This window comes from Ceratotherium simum, chromosome 28, assembly GCF_057802395.1.
Source record: "Ceratotherium simum simum isolate JZ-2026a chromosome 28, ASM5780239v1, whole genome shotgun sequence".
NCBI classification, from domain to species: domain Eukaryota; kingdom Metazoa; phylum Chordata; class Mammalia; order Perissodactyla; family Rhinocerotidae; genus Ceratotherium; species Ceratotherium simum.
The window spans coordinates 10,862,524-10,882,254 of record NC_141927.1 but is presented as its reverse complement, the minus strand read 5'-3'; the positions used below and the strand labels follow the sequence as shown (position 1 = coordinate 10,882,254).

The 19,731-nt window shown below is 37.6% G+C and overlaps 1 protein-coding gene across 15 annotated transcripts in view; it reads left to right on the top strand.

The window, feature by feature from the left end:
• The first annotated feature begins 9,026 nt into the window (after positions 1-9,026).
• Positions 9,027-19,731, top strand: part of LOC147913319 (uncharacterized) — a 128,349-nt gene continuing 117,644 nt past the window's right edge. For 5 of the 15 annotated variants that reach the window (XR_015548809.1, XR_015548804.1, XR_015548810.1 and 2 more), the window contains exon 1: positions 9,037-9,213. Coding sequence is in view for 6 of the 15 variants with exons in the window: in XM_087418319.1 (XP_087274445.1) it covers positions 9,104-9,213 (110 nt within the window). In the remaining 9 variants the exon portion in view is untranslated. The other 10 variants (XR_015548814.1, XR_015548812.1, XR_015548795.1 and 7 more) reach the window with 7 other exon arrangements.

The window sequence follows — 19,731 nt, the reverse complement described above, 5'->3', positions numbered from 1 at the left end:
TGAAATCTTGCCATTTGCAACAGCATGGATGGACCTAGAGAATATTATGCTAAGTGAAATACGTTAGACAGAGAAAGACAAATACCATATGATTTCACTTATATGTGGAATCTAAAAAACCAAATGAACAAACAAAACAGAAACAAGCTCATAGATATAAAGAACAAACTAGTGATCACCAGAGGAGAGGGGACATGGGCAAAACAGGTGAAGGGGATTAAGAGGCACAAACTTCCAGTCACACAACAAATAAGTCATGGGGATTTAATGTACAGCATAGGTAATATAGTCAATAATATTCTAATAGCTTCGTATGGTGACAGATGTTGCTAGACTTATCATGGTGAAATTAACATGATATTATATGTCTACTATACTTCAAAAAGAATTAAAAAAATAATTACAGCTGACTCCTTGTAAGAAAACATGCAAGCAAAAAGACAGTGGAATGATATTTTTTAAATGCAGAAAAAAAATAGTGGACCTAAAATTCTACACTCGGAGAAAATATACATCAAATGTGAAGGTTTTCTCAAATGAAACTCGAGGAAACTCACAGCAGGCAGACCCACTTTTTCAAAAATATTAAATACATTTCTTCAGATAGAAGGAATAGGATATTAAATTGAAACTTTGACCCATAAAAAGAAACAAAAGGTTGAGGGAAATTAAAGGTAAAAGGAAATTCAGTTTTAAAACATCTTAATTGTTCTAAAATATTATGGGCTGTCTATATAAGCAATGTATTGTTAATAACGTGTGAAAGTAGATGGTGTAAAAACAATAGACCACAGGATGGGAGAGAAGAAATGGGATTGCAACCCTGCACATGAAGCAGTACAGTATTATTTTATGGAAGATTCTGATTGCTTAAAGATGTATATTGTAAAACCTAGGTAAGCCACTATTTTTTAAAGAGGATATAACTAATAAGTCAAAAGAGGAGATAAAATGGGGCCAGCCCCGTGGCGCAGGCGGTTAAGTGCGCGCGCTCCACTGCGGCGGCCCGGGGTTCGCTGGTTCGAATCCCGGGCGCGCACCGACGCACTGCTTGTCAAGCCATGCTGTGGCGGCGTCCCATATAAAGTGGAGGAAGATGGGCACAGATGTTAGCCCAGAGCCGTCTTCCTCAGCAAAAAAAGAGGAGGATTGGCGGATGTTAGCACAGGGCTGATCTCCTCACAAAAAAAAAAAAAAAGAGGAGATAAAATGAAATCAGATAATATACTGAACTAATTAAATAGAAGGCAGAGAGGAGGAAAAATGAAACAACAGATAAAATAAATAGAAGACTGCTAGTGAGTTGGTAAATGATAATCCAGTGTTAACAATTTCACACACCAGTTAAACAAGATTGTCAGATTGAATAAAATAGCAAGTCCAAATATATATTGCCTACAAGAAAATCACTTTAAATATAAAGATGACATTATCAAATCACATTTCTGACATGACTTGAATTCAGATTTTCTAAAGAATTCCTACAACAATAAGGGAACAAACAAAACAAAAAGTGACCAAGAGTGACAGCAACTGGAACTCTCCTATACTGCTGATGGGAATAAGAAATGTTAGAACAATTTTGGAAATCAGATGGGCAATTTCTTACCTGTTCGTCAATACTCGTAAAATATGACCAAGCAATTTATCTGCTATCCTTCTGCCAGGTATCAGTCCAAAAGATTAGGAAGCTTATATTTACACAAAATCTTTATGTGAGTGTTTTATTTTATGGATAATTATCAAAAATTGGAAAGAATGCGTATGTCCTTCAACTGGAAAATTATTAAATAACTATGATATACCCATAAAAGGAATATTAGTACTTAGCAACTAAAAGGAACCAACAATTGATTCTTGCAAAAATATTAGTGAACCTTAAATGTAGTTTTCTAAGCGAAAGAAGCGAGTCCCCAAAGGTTATGTATTGCGTGATTCCATTGATGGTACATTCTGGGAAGAAATTAGATCAGTGTTTGTTAAGGGTTGTGGGGTTGGGGGGTGCAATTATTTATAAAGGAGTAGCATAGGAGAATATTTGTGATGATGACACTCTTCTGTATGGAATTGTGGTGGTATACTCATGACGCTACATACTTTTCAAATCCATAAAACCATACACAACAAAAAGTGAATTTTACTTTACGTAAATGTTATGGTTACCTTCAGAGTTCAGATGGACCTCACCCAAAATTTAGTTCAGGTGTGGAGACAGGTGACTCCATGCATACATACCAAGAGGGTATGGTAAGTTTTATTACTTTACATCTTTGAGGTCTCTGTGGAGAGCAGGACAGACTTCTTGGGGAGCTTTGACAGGCCTTGAGACAGAAAGGAAAAAACTGCCTGGGTTTTTAACATGGGATGGGACTGGTGTGCGAGTTTCCTCTGTTTGAGGGCAGGCCTTTGCTTGCCTTGGATCTCCTGCTGGTGCCACAGGAGGGAGTACTCTGGCTTTCTTGTCTGCTTTCCCAGATGAGGGGCACAAGGGAAAAAAGAAAGATGCGAGTTAAAAGATGCCAGATATTTGTTTCTCTCAGGGCATCGGTTAGTATTTCTGAAATTATTTTCTTTGATTTTGAGGGATGTGTATGTAAGTAAAGATATTGTAAATGATGAGAGCTTGATTGTACTCTTTTGGAGTCACATACATCAATGTGGACTCATGTGCTAGACAGATGAGCTAGATTAGATAGACAGAGAGAGAGAGAGAAAGTAAATAGATAGATATGTGTGTGTACGTGAGTTACTACAGTACGTACATATGTGAACCGATGTTCCTGTATGTATAGACTGAGAGGAGCTAGAAGCAGTGATGGCCCAGTACCAGTGAATGGATCCAGTGCCTAGATGTTGGCTTCTAAATACATTCTCCAATAAGAGGAAGCAGGGCTCCTTGAGAACTGGTTGATTCCAGAATAAGGAAAAATATAAGATGACCCTGGATCATCTTGTGATGCAAGAAAATAGTGAAGGACTCACACTTTTTTTTATTTTTTAATTTTTTAATTTTTTGTTTATTGCAGTAACATTGGTTTATAACACTGTATAAATTTCAGGTGAACATCATTATATTTCTATTTCTGCATAGACTACATCATGTTCACCACCCAAATACTAATTACAACCCATCACCACACACATGTGCCTACTCATCCCTTTCGCCCTCCTCCCTCCCCCCTTCCCCTCTGGTAACCACCAATCCAATCTCTGTCCCTATGTGTTTGTTTATTGTTGTTGTTATCTACTACTTAATGAAGGAAATCATACGGTATTTGACTTTCTCCCTCTGATTTATTTCACTTTGCATAATACCCTCAACGTCCATCCATGTTGTCACAAATGGCTGGATTTCATCATTTCTTATGGCTGAGTAGTATTCCATTATGTATATATATAACACATCTTCTTTATCCATTCATCCCTTGACGGGCACTTAGGTTGCTTCCGAGTCTTGGCTATTGTGAATAACGCTGCAGTGAACACAGGGGTGCATGAATCTTTATGCATTGGTGTTTTCAAGTTCTTTGGATAAATACCCAGCAGTGGAATAGCTGGATCATATGGTAGTTCTATCCTTGATTTTTTGAGGAATCTCCATACTGTTTTCCGTAGTGGCTGCACCAGTTTGCACTCCCACCAGCAGTATATGAGAGTTCCCTTCTCTCCACATCCTCTCCAACACATGCTGTTTCCTGTCTTGTTAATTATAGCCATTCTGACGGGCGTGAGGTGATATCTCATTGTACTTTTGATTTGCATTTCCCTGATAGTTAATGATTTTGAACATCTTTTCATGTGCCTGTTGGCCATCTGTATATCTTCTTTGGAGAAATGTCTGTTCAGGTCTTTTGCTCATTTTTTAATTGGGTGGTTAGTTTTTTCGTTGTTGAGATGCATCAGTTCTTTGTATATTTTGGAGATGAAGCCCTTATCAGATGTATGGTTTGCAAATATCTTCTCCCAATTGTTAGGTTGTCTTTTCGTTTTGTTGATGGTTTCCTTTGCTTTGCAGAAGCTTTTTAGTTTGATGTAGTCCCATTTGTTTATTTTTTCTATTGTTTCTCTTGCCCGGTCAGACATGGTGCTTGAAAATATTTTGCTAAGACCGATGTCGAAGAGCGTACTGCCTATGTTTTCTTCTAGAAGTTTCATAGTTTCAGGTCTTACATTCAAGTCTTTAATCCATTTGGAGTTAATTTTTGTGTATGGTGTAAGGTAAGGGTCTACTTTCATTTGTTTGCATGTGGCTGTCCGGTTTTCCCAACAGCATTTATTGAAGAGACTTTCTTTTCTCCATTGTATGTTCTTGGCTCCTTTGTCAAAGATTAGCTGTCCATAAATGTGTGGGTTTATTTCTGGGCTTTCGATTCTATTCCATTGATCTGTGTGTCTGTTTTTGTGCCAGTACCATGCTGTTTTGGTTACTATAGCTTTCAAGTATATTTTGAAATCAGAGAGTGTGATACCTCCAGCTTTGTTCTTTTTTCTCAGGATTCCTTTACTTATTCGGGGTCGTTTGTTCTTCCAAATAAATTTTAGGATTCTTTGTTCTATTTCTGTGAAAAATGTTGTTGGAACTTTGATAGGGATTGCATTGAATCTATAGATGGCTTTAGGAAGTATGGACATCTTAAGTATGTTAATTCTTCCAATCCAAGAGCACGGAATATCTTTCCATTTCTTTGTGTCTTCTTCAATTTCTTTCAGAAATGTTTTATAGTTTTCGGTGTACAGATCTTTCACCTCTTTGGTTAAGTTTATTCCTAGGTATTTTATTCTTTTTGTTGCAATTGTAAATGGGATGGTATTCTTAATTTCTCTTTCTGCTACTTCGTTGTTAGTGTACAGAAATGCAACTGATTTTTGTATGTTGATTTTGTATCCTGCAACTTTACCGTATTCGTTTATTACTTCTAAAAGTTTTCTGGTGGATTTTTTGGGGTTTTATATATATAAAATCATGTCATCTGCAAATAGTGACAGTTTCACTTCTTCCTTTCCAATTTGGATCCCTTTTATTTCTTTCTCTTGCCTGATTGCTCTGGCTAGGACTTCCAGTACTAAGTTAAACAGGAGTGGTGAGAGTGGGCATCCTTGTCTGGTTCCTGTTCTTAGAGGGATAGCTTTCTGTTTTTCACCATGGAGGATGATATTAGCTGTGGGTTTCTCATATATGATCTTTACTATGTTGAGGTACTTTCCTTCTATACCCATTTTATTCAGAGTTTTTATCATAAATAGATGCTGTATCTTGTCAAATGCTTTCTCTGCATCTATTGAGATGATCATGTGATTTTTATCCTTCATTTTATTAATGTGGTGTATCACGTTCATTGATTTGTGAATGTTAAACCATCCCTGCATACCTGGAATAAATCCCACTTGATCATGGTGTATAATCTTTTTAATGTATAGTTGTATGCGATTTGCTAGTATTTTGTTGAGGATTTTTGCATCGATGTTCATCAGTGATATTGGCCTGTAATTTTCTTTTTTTTTGTGTTGTCCTTGTCTGGTGTTGGTATCAGGGTAATGTTGGCTTCATAGAATGAGTTAGGGAGCTTCCCCCCCTCCTCAATTTTTTTGAAGAGTTTGAGAAGGATCGGTATTAATTCTTCTTTGAATGTTTGGTAGAATTCACCAGGGAAGCCATCTGATCCTGGACTTTTACTTTTCGGGAGGTTTTTGATTACTGTTTCAATCTCCTTACTGGTGATTGGTCTATTCAAATTCTCTACTTCTTCTTGATCCAGTTTTGGAAGGTTGTATGATTCTAAGAATTTATCCATTTTTTCCAGATAGTCGCATTGGTTGGCATATAGCTTTTCATAGTATTCTCTTATAACCTTTGTATTTCTGAGGTGTCTCTTGTAATTTCTCCTCTTTCATTTCTGATTTTACCTATTTGTGACTTCTCCCTTTTTTTCGTGGTGAGTCCAGCTAAACGTTTGTCAATTTTGTTTATCTTTTCAAAGAACCAGCTCTTGGTTTTATTAATTTTTTCTATTGTTGTTTTGTTCTCTATTTCATTTATTTCTGCTCTGATTTTTATTATTTCCCTTCTTCTACTGATTTTGGGCTTGGTTTGTTCTTTTTTTCCAGTTCCTTTAGGTGCATTGTTAGATTGTTTATTTGAGATTTTTCTTGTTTGTTGAGATAGGTCTGTATTGCTATAAACTTCCCTCTTAGAACCGCTTTTGCTGTATCCCATAAATTCTGGCATGTCGTATTTTCATTTTCATTTGTCTCCAGGTATTTTTTGATTTCTTCTTTGATTTCTTCGTTGACCCAGTCGTTGTTCAGTAGTATTTTGTTTAATCTCCACATATTTGTGGCTTTTCTGAGTTTCTTCCTATAGTTGATTTCTAGTTTCATACTGTTGTGGTCGGAAAAGATGGTTGGTATTATTTCAATCTTCTTAAATTTATGGAGACTTGTTTTGTGGCCTAATATGTGATCAGTCTTGGACAATGTTCCATGTGCATTTGAAAAGAACATGTATTCTTCAGTTTTTGGATGGAATGCTCTGTATATATCTACTAGGTCCATCTGTTCTAGTGTATCATTTAAGGCCAATCTTTCCTTATTGATCTTCTGTTTGGATGATCTATCAGTTTGTGTAAGTGGAGTGTTAAAGTCTCCTACTATTATTGTGTTACTGTCTATTTCTGTTATCATGTCTGTTAATAATTGCTTTATATATTTAGGTGCACCTACGTTGGGTGTGTAGATATTTACAAGTGTTATATCCTCTTGTTGGATTGTTCCCTTGATCATTATGTAATGACCTTGTCTCTTTTTAAAGTTTTTGTTTTAAAGTCTATTTTGTCTGATATGAGTACTGCTACCCCAGCTTTCTTTTCATTGCCATTTGCATGGAGTATCTTTTTCATCCCTTCACTTTCAGTTTGTGAATGTCTTTAGGTCTAAAGTGTGTCTCTTGTATGCAGCATATATATGGGTCTTGTTGTTTTATCCAGTCAGCCACCCTATGCCTTTTAATTGGAGCATTTAGTCCATTGACCTTGAAAGTAGCTATTGATAAGTATGTACTTACTGCCAATTTTTAACTTTTTTTTTCTCAGTGTTTTAGTAGTCCCTCTCTGTTCTTTCCTTCTTCTATACAGAATTGATCGTCTGTTTAGTTTGACCTCTGTCTGACAGCTCTACTCTTTAACTCCCCTCCTCCCTCCTTTTATGTTTTTGATATCATATCTAACCTCATTTTTGTGCATTTGTATCCATTACCCTCTTATCATGGAAATAGATAATTTTTCCCATTTGTGGTCTTCTCCTTTCCCCTTAAATCAGTCCCTATAACATTTCTTGTAGCACTGGTTTCTTGGTGACAAACCCCTTTAATTTTTGCTTGTCTGGGAAATTTTTGATCTCTCCTTCCATTTTGAATGCTAACCTTGCTGGGTAGAGTATTCTTGGCTATAAGTTTTTTCCTTTTAGCACTTTAAATATATCGTGCCACTCTCTTCTAGCCTGTAAGGTTTCTGCTGAGAAGTCAGCTGATAGCCTTTCGGGGCTTTCTTTCTATGTAACTTGTCTTTCTCTTGCGGCTTTTAGATTTCTCTCTTTATCTTTAATTCTGGACATTTTGATTATGATGTGTCTTGCTGTGGGCCCCTTTTTGGTTTATCTTGTTTGGGGCTCTCTGTGTTTCCTGTGCCTGGATGTCTGTTTCCTTCCTTAGGTTAGGGAAGTTTTCATCTATTATTTCTTGAAATAGATTCTCTGCCCCTTTGTCTCGCTCTTCTCCTTCCGGGACACCTATAATGCGGATGCTTGTGCTCTTGATATTGTCCCAGAGGTCCCTTAGACTGCCCTCATTCTTTTTAATTCTTTTCTCTTTTACCTGTTCAGCTTGGGTAATTTCTTCTAGTCTTTCATCCAGCTCACAGATCCGTTCTTCTGTATCCTCTACTCTGCTTTTGAGTCCCTCTAGTGAATTTTTCATTTCCCGTATTGTATTCTTCATTTCTGATTGGTTCTTTTTTATATCTTCCATTTCTTATTGACTTTCTGAGTTCATCTATTCTTCTCCCCACATCTGTGAGCATCCTTAACACTCTTTGTTTGAACTCTCTGTCAGGTAGGTTGCTCATTTGTGTTTCACTTAGTTCCTTTTCTGGGGTTTTGTCCTGTTCCCTTACTTGGAATGTATTCCTTTGCCTCCTCATTTTGCCTCTTTCCCTGTGCTTGTGTCTACATATTAGGTAGGTCAGCTACGTCTCCTGCTCTTGTGTATGTAAGTGATGGCTTAGGAGGCCTGCAGTGTGCGTCCCTCAGTTCTCAATGTTCCAGGGGTGACCCCTATGTGGGCTACGTGTGTCCTTCTCTTGTGGCCTGTTTGCTCTCCCTGTAGGCACCCAGGGAGGCCGAGTTATGCTCCTGGCCTGCTGTTGTAATGCTCAGCTGCTTGTAGTTGTTGTTGGCCCTTCAGTCTCTTTATCAGGTGTGGGGAGCCACAGCACAGTTGGCTGCAAGTTCTAATACCACATTTGTGTTGCAGTATTTCTTTTAAGTGAGTAGGCCCCCAGTGTGGCAGGTTGTTAGGCTCAGGGCCTTACAATTGCTGTAAGCCTCTAGCCTATTATGTCTCTTGTCAGCTCTCTGAGGATTGCAGCTGGGTGGGGCTGGCCTCAGGCACAGGAGCACCCAATTGTTTCAGGCTTTGGAAGGTGTGGCAAACCTCCTATGTGGGTCTTTGAGAAGCACAAGTCTTCTGCAGCTGACAAGCCCTGCCGCCCACAGGTCCACACACACAGTCAACACAGTCCTGCCCCGTGTGTGTGCCTCAACCTCCCAAAGCGGACCCAGTCTCTCCACGGCGGGAGCCCCACACACTCCACCACTGCCCCACACTCTCCACCTGCTCCTTGTGCACACCCCGCCCCACTGAAGTCGGCTCAGTTGCCAGGCTGCAGAGAATCCAGTCACCAATCTATGCAGGCCCACACGTTGCCTGAGGGCTTGTTGTTGGGTGGGGCTAGTCTCTAGGGTGGGCTGCCTGCCCTGGCTGAGCTACATTAAATCGGTGCTCTAGCGGGTGGAGCAGACCCTGGGCTAGCAGGTCTCAGGGAAAACTCCAATGGTGTCTGTGTCAGCACGCCCACAACAGGCCACAACAATGGCCGCCGCCAATGTCCCAGTCCCTGGAGAGGTCTCACCCCTCACAGAGATGCACTCAGGGCCTATCAGGTGAGTCTCTTTTCACCACAGCACTGTGAACCTTTCTTTCTGGTGATTTTAGGTTGCTTTCTGAAACGGGTGCGTTTGTGTGTGGGACCTTTAAGAGCTGGTTTTAATGTCTTTTTGAACCAGCTTTTCTGGGGGTGCTCCCCAATGTTTTAGTAGCAGCACAGTCAGATATTATGCCACTGGTCTCAATTGTGCTGGGTCCACAAAATGCCCACAGCGGGGGCGCTCCCGGCTCAGGGCCCCGCGCCTCCAGGGAGGCTGCGTCCCTGTGCGCTGCTCCCGGCGGCCGTGAAGCTGGCGGCTTGTGAAGGCTGCGTTTTTCCTCTCCGGAAGGGAGTCTCTGCCTCTTCCACCTCAGTTAGGATTGTCCGTTGTTGCAGGAGTTCCTCTCATCCAGTTTTCAGTTCTGTCTCAGGGGTAGTTTTTCCACGAGTAGTTGTAAATTGGCTGTGTCCGCGGGAGGAGGTGAGTTCAGAGTCTGCCTACGCCGCCATCTTGACTTCTCTCCTCTCACACTTTCTTATATTATTATTTGTTGTAAAAAACTTAAAAAGAGGAGAATGTGTTACTGAGCGTGCAAGGGTCAACAGCAGCTCAATGGACAAAACTGATAAGGTCCGTGGATTTTTACTATAAACTTTTGATATTTGCTGGTCAGCATATTTTATTGACGAAAATACCTGGTTCAAAGTATAAATATTGGCTTTGAATTTCAACTCAATCTCCAGATGGATGATATAAAAAAATCATAAAATTCTCTTTATTTCTTTCATTATAAAGGTTTCAAGTATTTCAGTGTTGCTATAAGGGAAAACAAAAAGGAAACCAATCGAAAATATACTTACAGTTATGCTGAGAAGAATTGCAAGGGCATATAAATTGAAACCACTGTCCAAAATAATATGTATGCATTACCGAGTCAGCTGTACACAAAGAAACAGAAAAATGGCTACTAAACTTCTGAATTACCCCTCTCATATCTTCTCCCTTTCCATGGCAGATATATATCTTGGCTGGATATCTACCTGTTCAATTTTATTTCTGATCTTGCTTTTGCATTTACTTTCACATACCATACCCATGTTTTGTCTTGAAGGGTGTTACCAATTTTTCATATTTTTCTGCTCTGCTGTTACCTTCCTCCTGTAGAGGTTATATTGGATATATAAGGCTCTGTCTATCCATCCATCTATCTCTGGTCCTTCAGGTTCTTTATAGTAGAATATCCACAAAACAAACAAAGCTTTTATTATATCAACAAACATTGTTGAGCTTCTGCAAAATCTCAGTATCTATTCTACATGCTAGAAATACAGAAAAGTAAACCAACCAGAGCAAATCCAAAGCCTCACAGAATTTATGCTCTAGTGGGGGGACAGAGAAACTTAACATTAAACAAATAAATACATGAAATAATTTTAGATGGTGATAAAAGTTATGAAAGAAAGTGGTCAGATAATGCTCTAGAGCAGCTAGAGGTGGAGTGGTAAGGAAAGTCCTCTCTAAGTACATGATATTTTGACTAAGACCCAAATGCAGAGCAAGAGAAAGCTACAAGAAGACCTAGAAGAAGAGAGTTACAGGCAGAAGCACATTGCAAACGCAAAACTGAGATGTAGGAACAAGCTTGATGTGTTCAAACACAAGCAAGAAGAATAATGCAAAAATTAAGTTCACTCAATGGAAATTCTTTGGGAGTCTTGTGGGAACCAAGGAAAACTTTAATTATCAAGCATCAGAATTTAAAGAAGCCAGAAAAGATCCAAGGGCGCTTATAGTATAAACATTATGAAATTGTGTGATTTGTTGATTGTTCATATTTCATAACGTATCCATGTTTCATATCTGTCTATATCTAAATCTATATATTGTGATTTTATTCAATATGATGTACCAAATAATATATTAAAGATCAATACATACTATCTGCTGGATGAACTTTTACTATAAACTTAAAAATAAGACAAATGTTTGGCAGCATATTGTTTCATATCATATGAAGGCATTGTTTAACAGGTCTACTCAGCGGTTATTTAAAGGAATAGTCTTTGTTCTGCTTGGTGTTTCCTATTGATAAGATCCTAGATTTAATGAAGTTACAGAATGACTCCTGGTAGAAAAGATAGCCCCAAAGTTTATAGTTCTTTGCCCTGAAGGATATTAACCAGTTTTATATTTAATACAGCAAACTTATTCTAACATTCCTTTATTAACTTTCCATAATTATCCAGATCCTCAAATGTTCTTTGAATAAGCCTTACCACCTTTCTGCTTCCCTCATTAATTAATGAGTCCAATGAAATTGTCAATGCATATTCACTTTATATTTGTATAAGAATCATGTTTTTAACTTTTTGATAATTATATTTTGACAGACATATAAACAGTTTTCCAATCAACATGTAGATGTAATATGATAGATAAGGTACAAAATGCAAATAATATATTTTTTTCAGAATTTTTGCTTTCCTTCCTGCCAAGAATTGCTGCATAAATATATATCTAGGCTTGCCTGTAGCAAACTGTATTGTATTGCTATAATGTAAGACTTCTTGCAAGACAAGGATTACATTTGTGACATATTTATACAAGTGTATAGTTTTGAAGGAGAAAACCACTTGATTTAAAAAAATTTAGTTCTAGTTTGTTATTGCAGTTACATCTTATGTAACTATTCTTATTAATATGGTCTTACAAATAAAAATATTCTTTTCCCATTTGAGTAAAAAAATCAGAACATAACGCTGACTCTTCAAAAATGTATTCCTTTGTGAAAAATTCTAGCATATACAAATTTACTTATGCATCCTCTATAGCAAACTTAGAATTTTCAGTATGTAAATTGTGAGACAACCCAATTATTTTTAACGTGGCTTTTATATTTTTCTCAAGATCTGTATGCAGGAAAATAATGGGTGAGATTGACCACCACCCACACCTCAGTACACATTGATTTTACAGAATTTTAAAAAAGGCACTTATATAATCACGACTCCTCCTCACACACACCACGCCAGCACCTTGCACCCTTTCAGAATTTATTTTGGGGTAGGTACGGGTATACAGGAAAGGAAGGCACTTGTTAGAAAAAAGTCTCATAATTACATTGGCAAAAGGATTCATATACAGACTTGAAGACAGAAGTGTAACACACATTTGAGGTATATACGTTTGAGAAGAGATTTCAAATATAGATTTTGAAAACAGGGAAGATCACCATAAGCAATGTAAACTATAATATACTTGAAAGCAAATTTTGAAAAGTCAGTCTAAATATTTCTTCAGAACAAATGGGAAAATGACATTGAGAACAGTTGCATTTTATATTTTAGAATATGTGATGTAAAATTGAGTCTATTAGGAGAGGGCTGATTTTCCTCACCGTGGGATAATTACAAAAAGAAAAAATAGGTCAGTAATTATTAAAAAAGGGAAAATAAACACATGCAAAATGGAAATTAGAGGCTTTTGCAGTAAAATATTTGGAAATATAAAGGAGGAAAAACCTAAGTAACGTTCACCACACCCATGCATCCTCCCATTCGATCAACACATCTAATGAGGAACTGAGTTGAAATACATGTAAAATGAAAAGTTCTGGCCATATATCATCATGAGTAGACTAATAATGTAACTGTGGTATTAGGGTTGATTAAAGGAATTCAACAAATTTTTTTTTCACCAGCAAAAATACTCTGCATCTCTGGTACCATAGATAAAAGTAGGATTCAGGAAGAGATACTCAATAGTTTCCAGCCAGGTAATTAAAAAAAAAGTAGTAATACACTTTTCAAAGGAGAGTTAGAGATATAAAGGAATGCCTTTTGTATGCATTTTCTCTGAAGCAAATTTAAATGAATTTAACATTATTTCCTTGAGAATCAATAGGAGTCTCAACAAGTGTTCTGTTAAGTCCGGGAAAGTGATTGGTAAGTAGATGCAGTAACTATTAACATGCATAAATTGCCACTGTATTGTAAGATGGCTTCTGAACTACTCTTAATAATGTTTACTCACTACAGTTCTCCTTAGTCTGTCTTCATGATTCAAGTGAATTGTGTACATTTTTTCTTTTTTTGCTGAGGAAGATTGGCCCTGAGCTAACATCTGTGCCCATCTTCCTCTACTTTATATGTGGGATGCTGCCACAGCATGGCTTGATAGGTGGTGAGTAGGTCTGTGCCTGGGATTTGAACCCGCAAACCACGGGCCCCTGCAGCAGAGCGCGCGAACTTAACCTCTACGCCACCAGGCCAGCCTCAGAATTTTTACAGCAGGGACGGAAAAGGGAGACAGTAGTTGATGAATACATTCAAAAAAATAAACATGGAACCAAGCTTGCCTACCACTATCCTGCTGTTTATGCTCCAGGACAGAATAATTTGCCCTATATATTCATGCTTCTCATTAAGAGAAAGGTGGCTTTGGAGATAAAACATTAGTAGCTCTATATTACAGTGGTAAAACATTTGTAGCTCTACTGAATCTTCATTCAGATGTATGAGTCACTCTCTGCTTTTCCAATTCTAAAGAGAACTAGAAGAGAAGATTGGATCTTACTTACAGTATCATCCTAACATGATGGAATTAACTCTAAGTTGGCTTCATTCTGTGATCACATACTTTATAGCACTATCCCCAACATGTGTAGACACATAAGCCCTCTCCTGCACGTTGGAGGAAATTCAGTTTCAGTTCAGTTTCTCATTCATCTCTGTAGGACCAAGGTGGCATTTGAGAAAGGCCATGGGGAGGAGGAACCTATTGCTTATAGATCGTTTCTGAAAAATAAAAACAAAGGAGAATGAAATCTAACTTTTATTGGATTAATAATTTATCTTATTTAGGGATACAGTTTTAATAAATCACATCATATGGCTGGGTCATATGATGACCCAACAAAATGTTATGTTTGATTCAGAATGTTTTAAACATAATATGTAGTCATTATTTAAACTCTAAATTTTATTTGTTGTGTGGATTCTCTCTCTCTCTCTTTTTTTTTTTGTGAGGAAGACCAGCCCTGAGCTAACTTCCAATGCCAATCCTCCTTTTTTCGCTGAAGAAGACTGGCACGGGCTAACATCCATGCCCATCTTCCTCCACTTTATATGAGATGCCGCCACAGCATGGCTTAACAAGCAGTGCGTTGGTGCGCGCCCGGGATACGAACCGGAGAACCCCAGGCCGCCGCAGCGGAGCGTGTGTACTTAACTGCTTGCACCACCGGGCCGGCCCAAAATTCTCTCTTTTTCAAAGGGTAAAAAATTATCTGCAAGAAAAGATTCTAATAAACAGCCTAAACATATTTTAGTTTTTAATCCAAAAGCTCAAGGTAGCTATTCGCCAAAATAACTTGGAGATTTTTCTCTATAAAAATATATTTGATATTTATTTCATTGTGTCTAAAAATCATTGTAAAAGCTCTCAAGGATCTTTACCAGACTTAATTTTTCTTCCCCATGCCCTAAAGCCTAACTGCCCGCACTTAGGGAAAGAGCAATACAAACTCCTTATTGTAGAATACGGGAAAGATTCATTATCTAAAAATTATGTCATGCAAACATGCTATGAAAATACAAGTTGACAAGACGTTCAGATTTATCCTCAATGTAGTAGAATTATCTATGTAATTCTGGTGCAAAAATGATTTCTAGACTACTACACTAAAATAGCAATGTACAAGTAAATGAGGGATCTCCTCACAGCTAACTTCCTGTGGAGCCTCATGGGTGCACACGGACTAGTGTGTGACTTTAACAATTAAGGAAAAATGAATCTCACTGTCTTTTCAAACACTTTATTCAAATAACAGAAATGGTGCCTGGCAGCTTGAAATTGTGTGGTCTCTTTTTAGCTGGTTCAACTGACTCACTCTGATTGAAGGAAATTTCCCCTTGATATTAAGAGTAGGGGCCGCCCTGTGGCCTAGTGGTTAAGTTTGGTGCGTTCCGCTTCAGGGACCAGGTTCAGTTCCTGGGCGTGGACCTACACCACTCGGCGGTAGCCATGCTGTGGTGGCGACCCACATACAAAATAGAGGAAGATTGGCACAGATGTTAGCTCAGGGAGAATCCTACTCAAGCAAAAAGAGGAAGATTGGAAACAGGTGTTAGTTCAGGGCGAATCTTCCTCAGCAAAAAAAAAAAAGAGTAAATTATTCTTTGTTTTGTGCTACCATACTTGACAGCTGTACCCACTGCCATTTTTTAATAGTAGCCATGGCTTCTTGGGGTCAAGAGAGAGACCTCATGACTGGAAGAATCTTCTGGTATTTCATGCATCACACATCATTCAGCATACGCCATGCCATGCTCAGTTTATATCCTGGCTCCAAGAGGAAGACCTTCATACGAAATTTATAGGCTCGCATATTACATATTTCCCATTTTCAATCCAGTAACAACAGAGGCACCAGGAGAGGTTTGCACTGCTTTTTCGTCCATGAGATTTGTTCTCGTGCCTTCATATCCTAAGATTTGCAACACTATCAGTGCCCTCGGCATTTATTATCCAAATATCCTCACTGACATTTTACGTGTCAGTGAGGATTCATAGTTCCCATAAGAGGAATTTGAAAATAAGATTTTCTGAATCAGTGAATTGTGTTAAAACAAACACACACAACCAAATACAAAGAACAACAGAAAAATCTTTAGGCAAAAGTATTTCCACTTGAGAGTGTTCTGTTTTGAGATGTCAGAGTCCTAGCAGAGAATGAGAGAAGTAGAGGATTATACTTTTGTTTGAATAAGAGGACCCTTTATAATTAATATTAATGCTGATAACCTCTGCAACTAAAACATAGAAATACCCCTCAACATTGACCAGCTGGCAAAGTTAGGCAGAAATTATAAGCCATTCTTCCTTCTCAGGCTTCCCTTCTTTCATCCCCACCCAGACCCATCTGTCATACATTTTAATGCATTGGCCCCAGTGCCTTTCCACTTGAAACGTGTCCTCTGGCACTCCATCCAGATCCCGTTGTCTGTACCTACCTTTGCTGACCCAGCAGGCTCACAATTTTCTTGTGATTCCCAGGACACCAGGCCCTACTAAAATATTTCACTTTGGATCTGCCCTCGTCCATACTACCTGTGCTTAATTCTTCAATTCCCTGCTTTCTATACTTCTATTATTTATTTTCCATCCTAAAGAAAAGAGTTCTGTATTTCATTTTGTCAGAATCTATTAATTCCAAACTTGTTTTTCAGTAGTCTGCCACAAGATATTCTCTCTCGGGTTTTCTGAAAACTCTAAGGAGGCATGTGAAGGAAACAGTCCTGGAAAAGGAAAGAGGTGGTTGCTAAGACAGGTGGTGAGACAAATATTGGGGCAGAGGAGGTCTTATGGAAACGTCTGAGAGAGAGTTCTCTACCTAGCCAATAAAAGATACACACATACACCTTTGACTACCTCACAAGAGAAATCTTCGTGCAATTAGGAGTTTGCGAGGAAGCCAACAAAAAAGCAATTTATTCCACGTAAACCGAATTTTATTTATATATATTGATATGTTGGTTCAAGATACCAAAATATACCAAAAGTGAGATTGGCTTCAGTTACCTTTAACAAAAATGAGTGAAGGACCACAAAGAGGCTCCACAATAAAACAGACTGCAAATAACATATTCAAGCACGATTCTTTCATAAGCTTTTAATAGTCAGTGTATGTGATGGTACCTTGTATATTTTATTCTAAATATAACTTTTTGATATCACAATTACTATTAGATTTATCTTGTTACTATAATTTTAAATATTCCTTTTATATTAATTTCAATATTCATCAGATTTCTGTCTTCATTATTCATTAAATAATAAAATGACAGCCTTTAGAGATGAAAACCCGCCTTCATCCAGTGCATGCTGAGAGAGCAAAAGGAAAATGAAAGAGGGCCAGAAAGGGTACAGATGTCGTCTTGACTAGAATGTTAATATGTTAGGCTTCCACATGCTACTTTGTCAGACAGAGGAAAATGGTACTAGTGTTTCAAGAGGTTGCAACATAATATGCCATATACAGCTGGCTGAAGGGAAAAGGGAGGAAAGAATTATGATTAGGAGAGTTTAGACATGAATACAAATTGCCTACTATGGAGAGAGATTGCATTTCTTCTGGTATTTGATTTTAAGTTGGGTAACTTTGGGAATGAATACTAAAGATTGTTTTGGATATTCTTCAGAAAGTCACCACGGTAACAAAACCATGTAACATTGATTATCAACTGCTAATATCTGTTAGCAATAGAAAACCACACAGTGTTCTTTATATGTGCCCAAAATATTAGAAGGCACAGCTAAGTATAGAATAGTGTAATTCATATGAAGAAGGCCGTGGAAGTTTTCACCAGGTGCAAATTGAATTTATTGTTCTTCCAGAGTATCCTCTGTAGCTATGATCTTTAGGATTAGACTACAAAAGTAAATATGCCCAAAGAAATGTTGAGTTTTTCACTTATATTTAATTGAAATGACATTTGAGTTAAATTTCAGATTTAAAATTCAGATTTACTTTTATATAATAAAATTTATATTTAAGTTTATAGTTCAATGGGGTTTAGAGAAGTGTACAGTAATTTAACCACCACCACAATCAAGATACAGATTTTTTGCATCATCCTAGCAAATACTCATCTGCTCCTTTGTGGTCTCTCCTCCCACCACCCCCATCCCTTGGCAACCAATGATTTGCTTTTTGTCCCAATATATATATTTTTCAGAACATTATATAAATTGAAACATACACTATATGGCTTTTGTGTCTCTCTTCTATCACTTAGCATGATGATTTTGAGATTTAGACATGTTCTATATGTCAGTGCTTCATTCTTTTTATGGTCAGTGGTATTTTGTCATATGAGTGTACCACAATTTGTTTATCCATTCACTAGTTGACAGAATTTAGGGTTGTCTCCACTTTGGGACAACTGTGAATAAAGCAGCTAATAAACATTTGTGTACAGATCATTGTGGGAACATATATTTCATTTCTATTAGGTAATTACCTAAAAGTGCATTTGGTGAGTCACATGGTGAGCAAATATTTAACATTGTAGGAAACTATCACACTCTTATATAGGAGCTGTACCATTTTGCATTCTCACTAGAAACAATGCATGAGTTCTCATTGCTCATCATCATCATCACCAGCATTTTGTGATTTCTTCTTCTCTCTTTTCTTTTTTCTCCTCCTCCTCCTCCTTCTCTCTTCTCCTCCTCGCCACTGTAGTAGACGTAAAGCAGCATCTCATTATGGTTGTTATTTGCATGTCACTCAGGAGCGATGATGTTGAACATCTTTTCATATGCTTATCTGCCGCCCATATACATTCTTTTGGTAAAATGTCTTTCGAATAACTTGCCCATTTTTAAATTAGGTTTTCTATCTTATTATTACTCCGTATTGAGTTATTTATATATTCTCAGTAGACAATTTTCAGTTGTCTGAAATAATACACAATCAGTTGGAATCTGTGAAGCTCTGCGATACCTTCAGACTTTCACAATGTTTTGAAAGAACTGCTTCCAAATTAAAGATTAAATCAAGTTTGCTACCCAATCACAAGTGACATACCCCAAGACAGTTCTGCATTTTTCTAGCTTGTGACTCTGGATATTTTCTTAACACTCTTTGTGCCTAATATTATTTGTCTGTGAAGTGTGGAAACAGTTGCACCTATTTCACTAGTCTGTTTTAAGGATGAAATGTGTTAGTGTGCGTAAAAAGTTTAGATGTTGACTGCCACAATCATACTAAATAAATAATAGCATTATTATTAATATCATTATCACAACCTTTAGCACCCATAAGTCCTCATTTAAGAATAGACTTCTTTTGTTGGGGGAGAAGGGAAAAGAGTGGTTGGTAGTGACTAGCAACAGTGCTTTAGTGCAAAAGTACCTGCGTCTCTGATACTAAGCTCTGCCTATTTTCTGCTCTCTTTCTCTAAAGCAATAACTGGGTGTCAATATGCTTTGTTTTCTGTTTTCTTCAAAGGTGCTGCCATTCTATTCATTACTTGTATTTTCCTACCACTGAGATTGGGAAGCAGAAGTAGTCTTCTTCAATTCACCCACCCTCACACTTTTTTGCAGCCCTTATGGCAAGCAAATAAAGCTCCCTTCCAGTAGTGATTTTGTGGCTAATTGGACCAAGCATGATAAGTTACAAAACTAAGACATTTTTAAAAAGTCATGATGCTAGTCTATAACTCGGACTTTCATATTAAGATAATAGGAAGAAAATACTGAAAATTTCAACAATTCACTTATATTTCTGATGGTGGTGTTCACCAAACTCCCTAAACTACACTCAGGGTTGCCCTTTTCACAGACAAACATCCCATTCCTATTAGATAACTTGTGATTCTAACTCCTTTTTTTTATCAAATCATGGTTTAGAAAGCTGGATAAAATAGTGTGTCCTTTACCTAAATAGGCTAGTCTACAGTTCTGAAGTACTATGGACTAGGGATACTCATTTAGTGGAAATTGTTCCTCATAATTGACCAATTC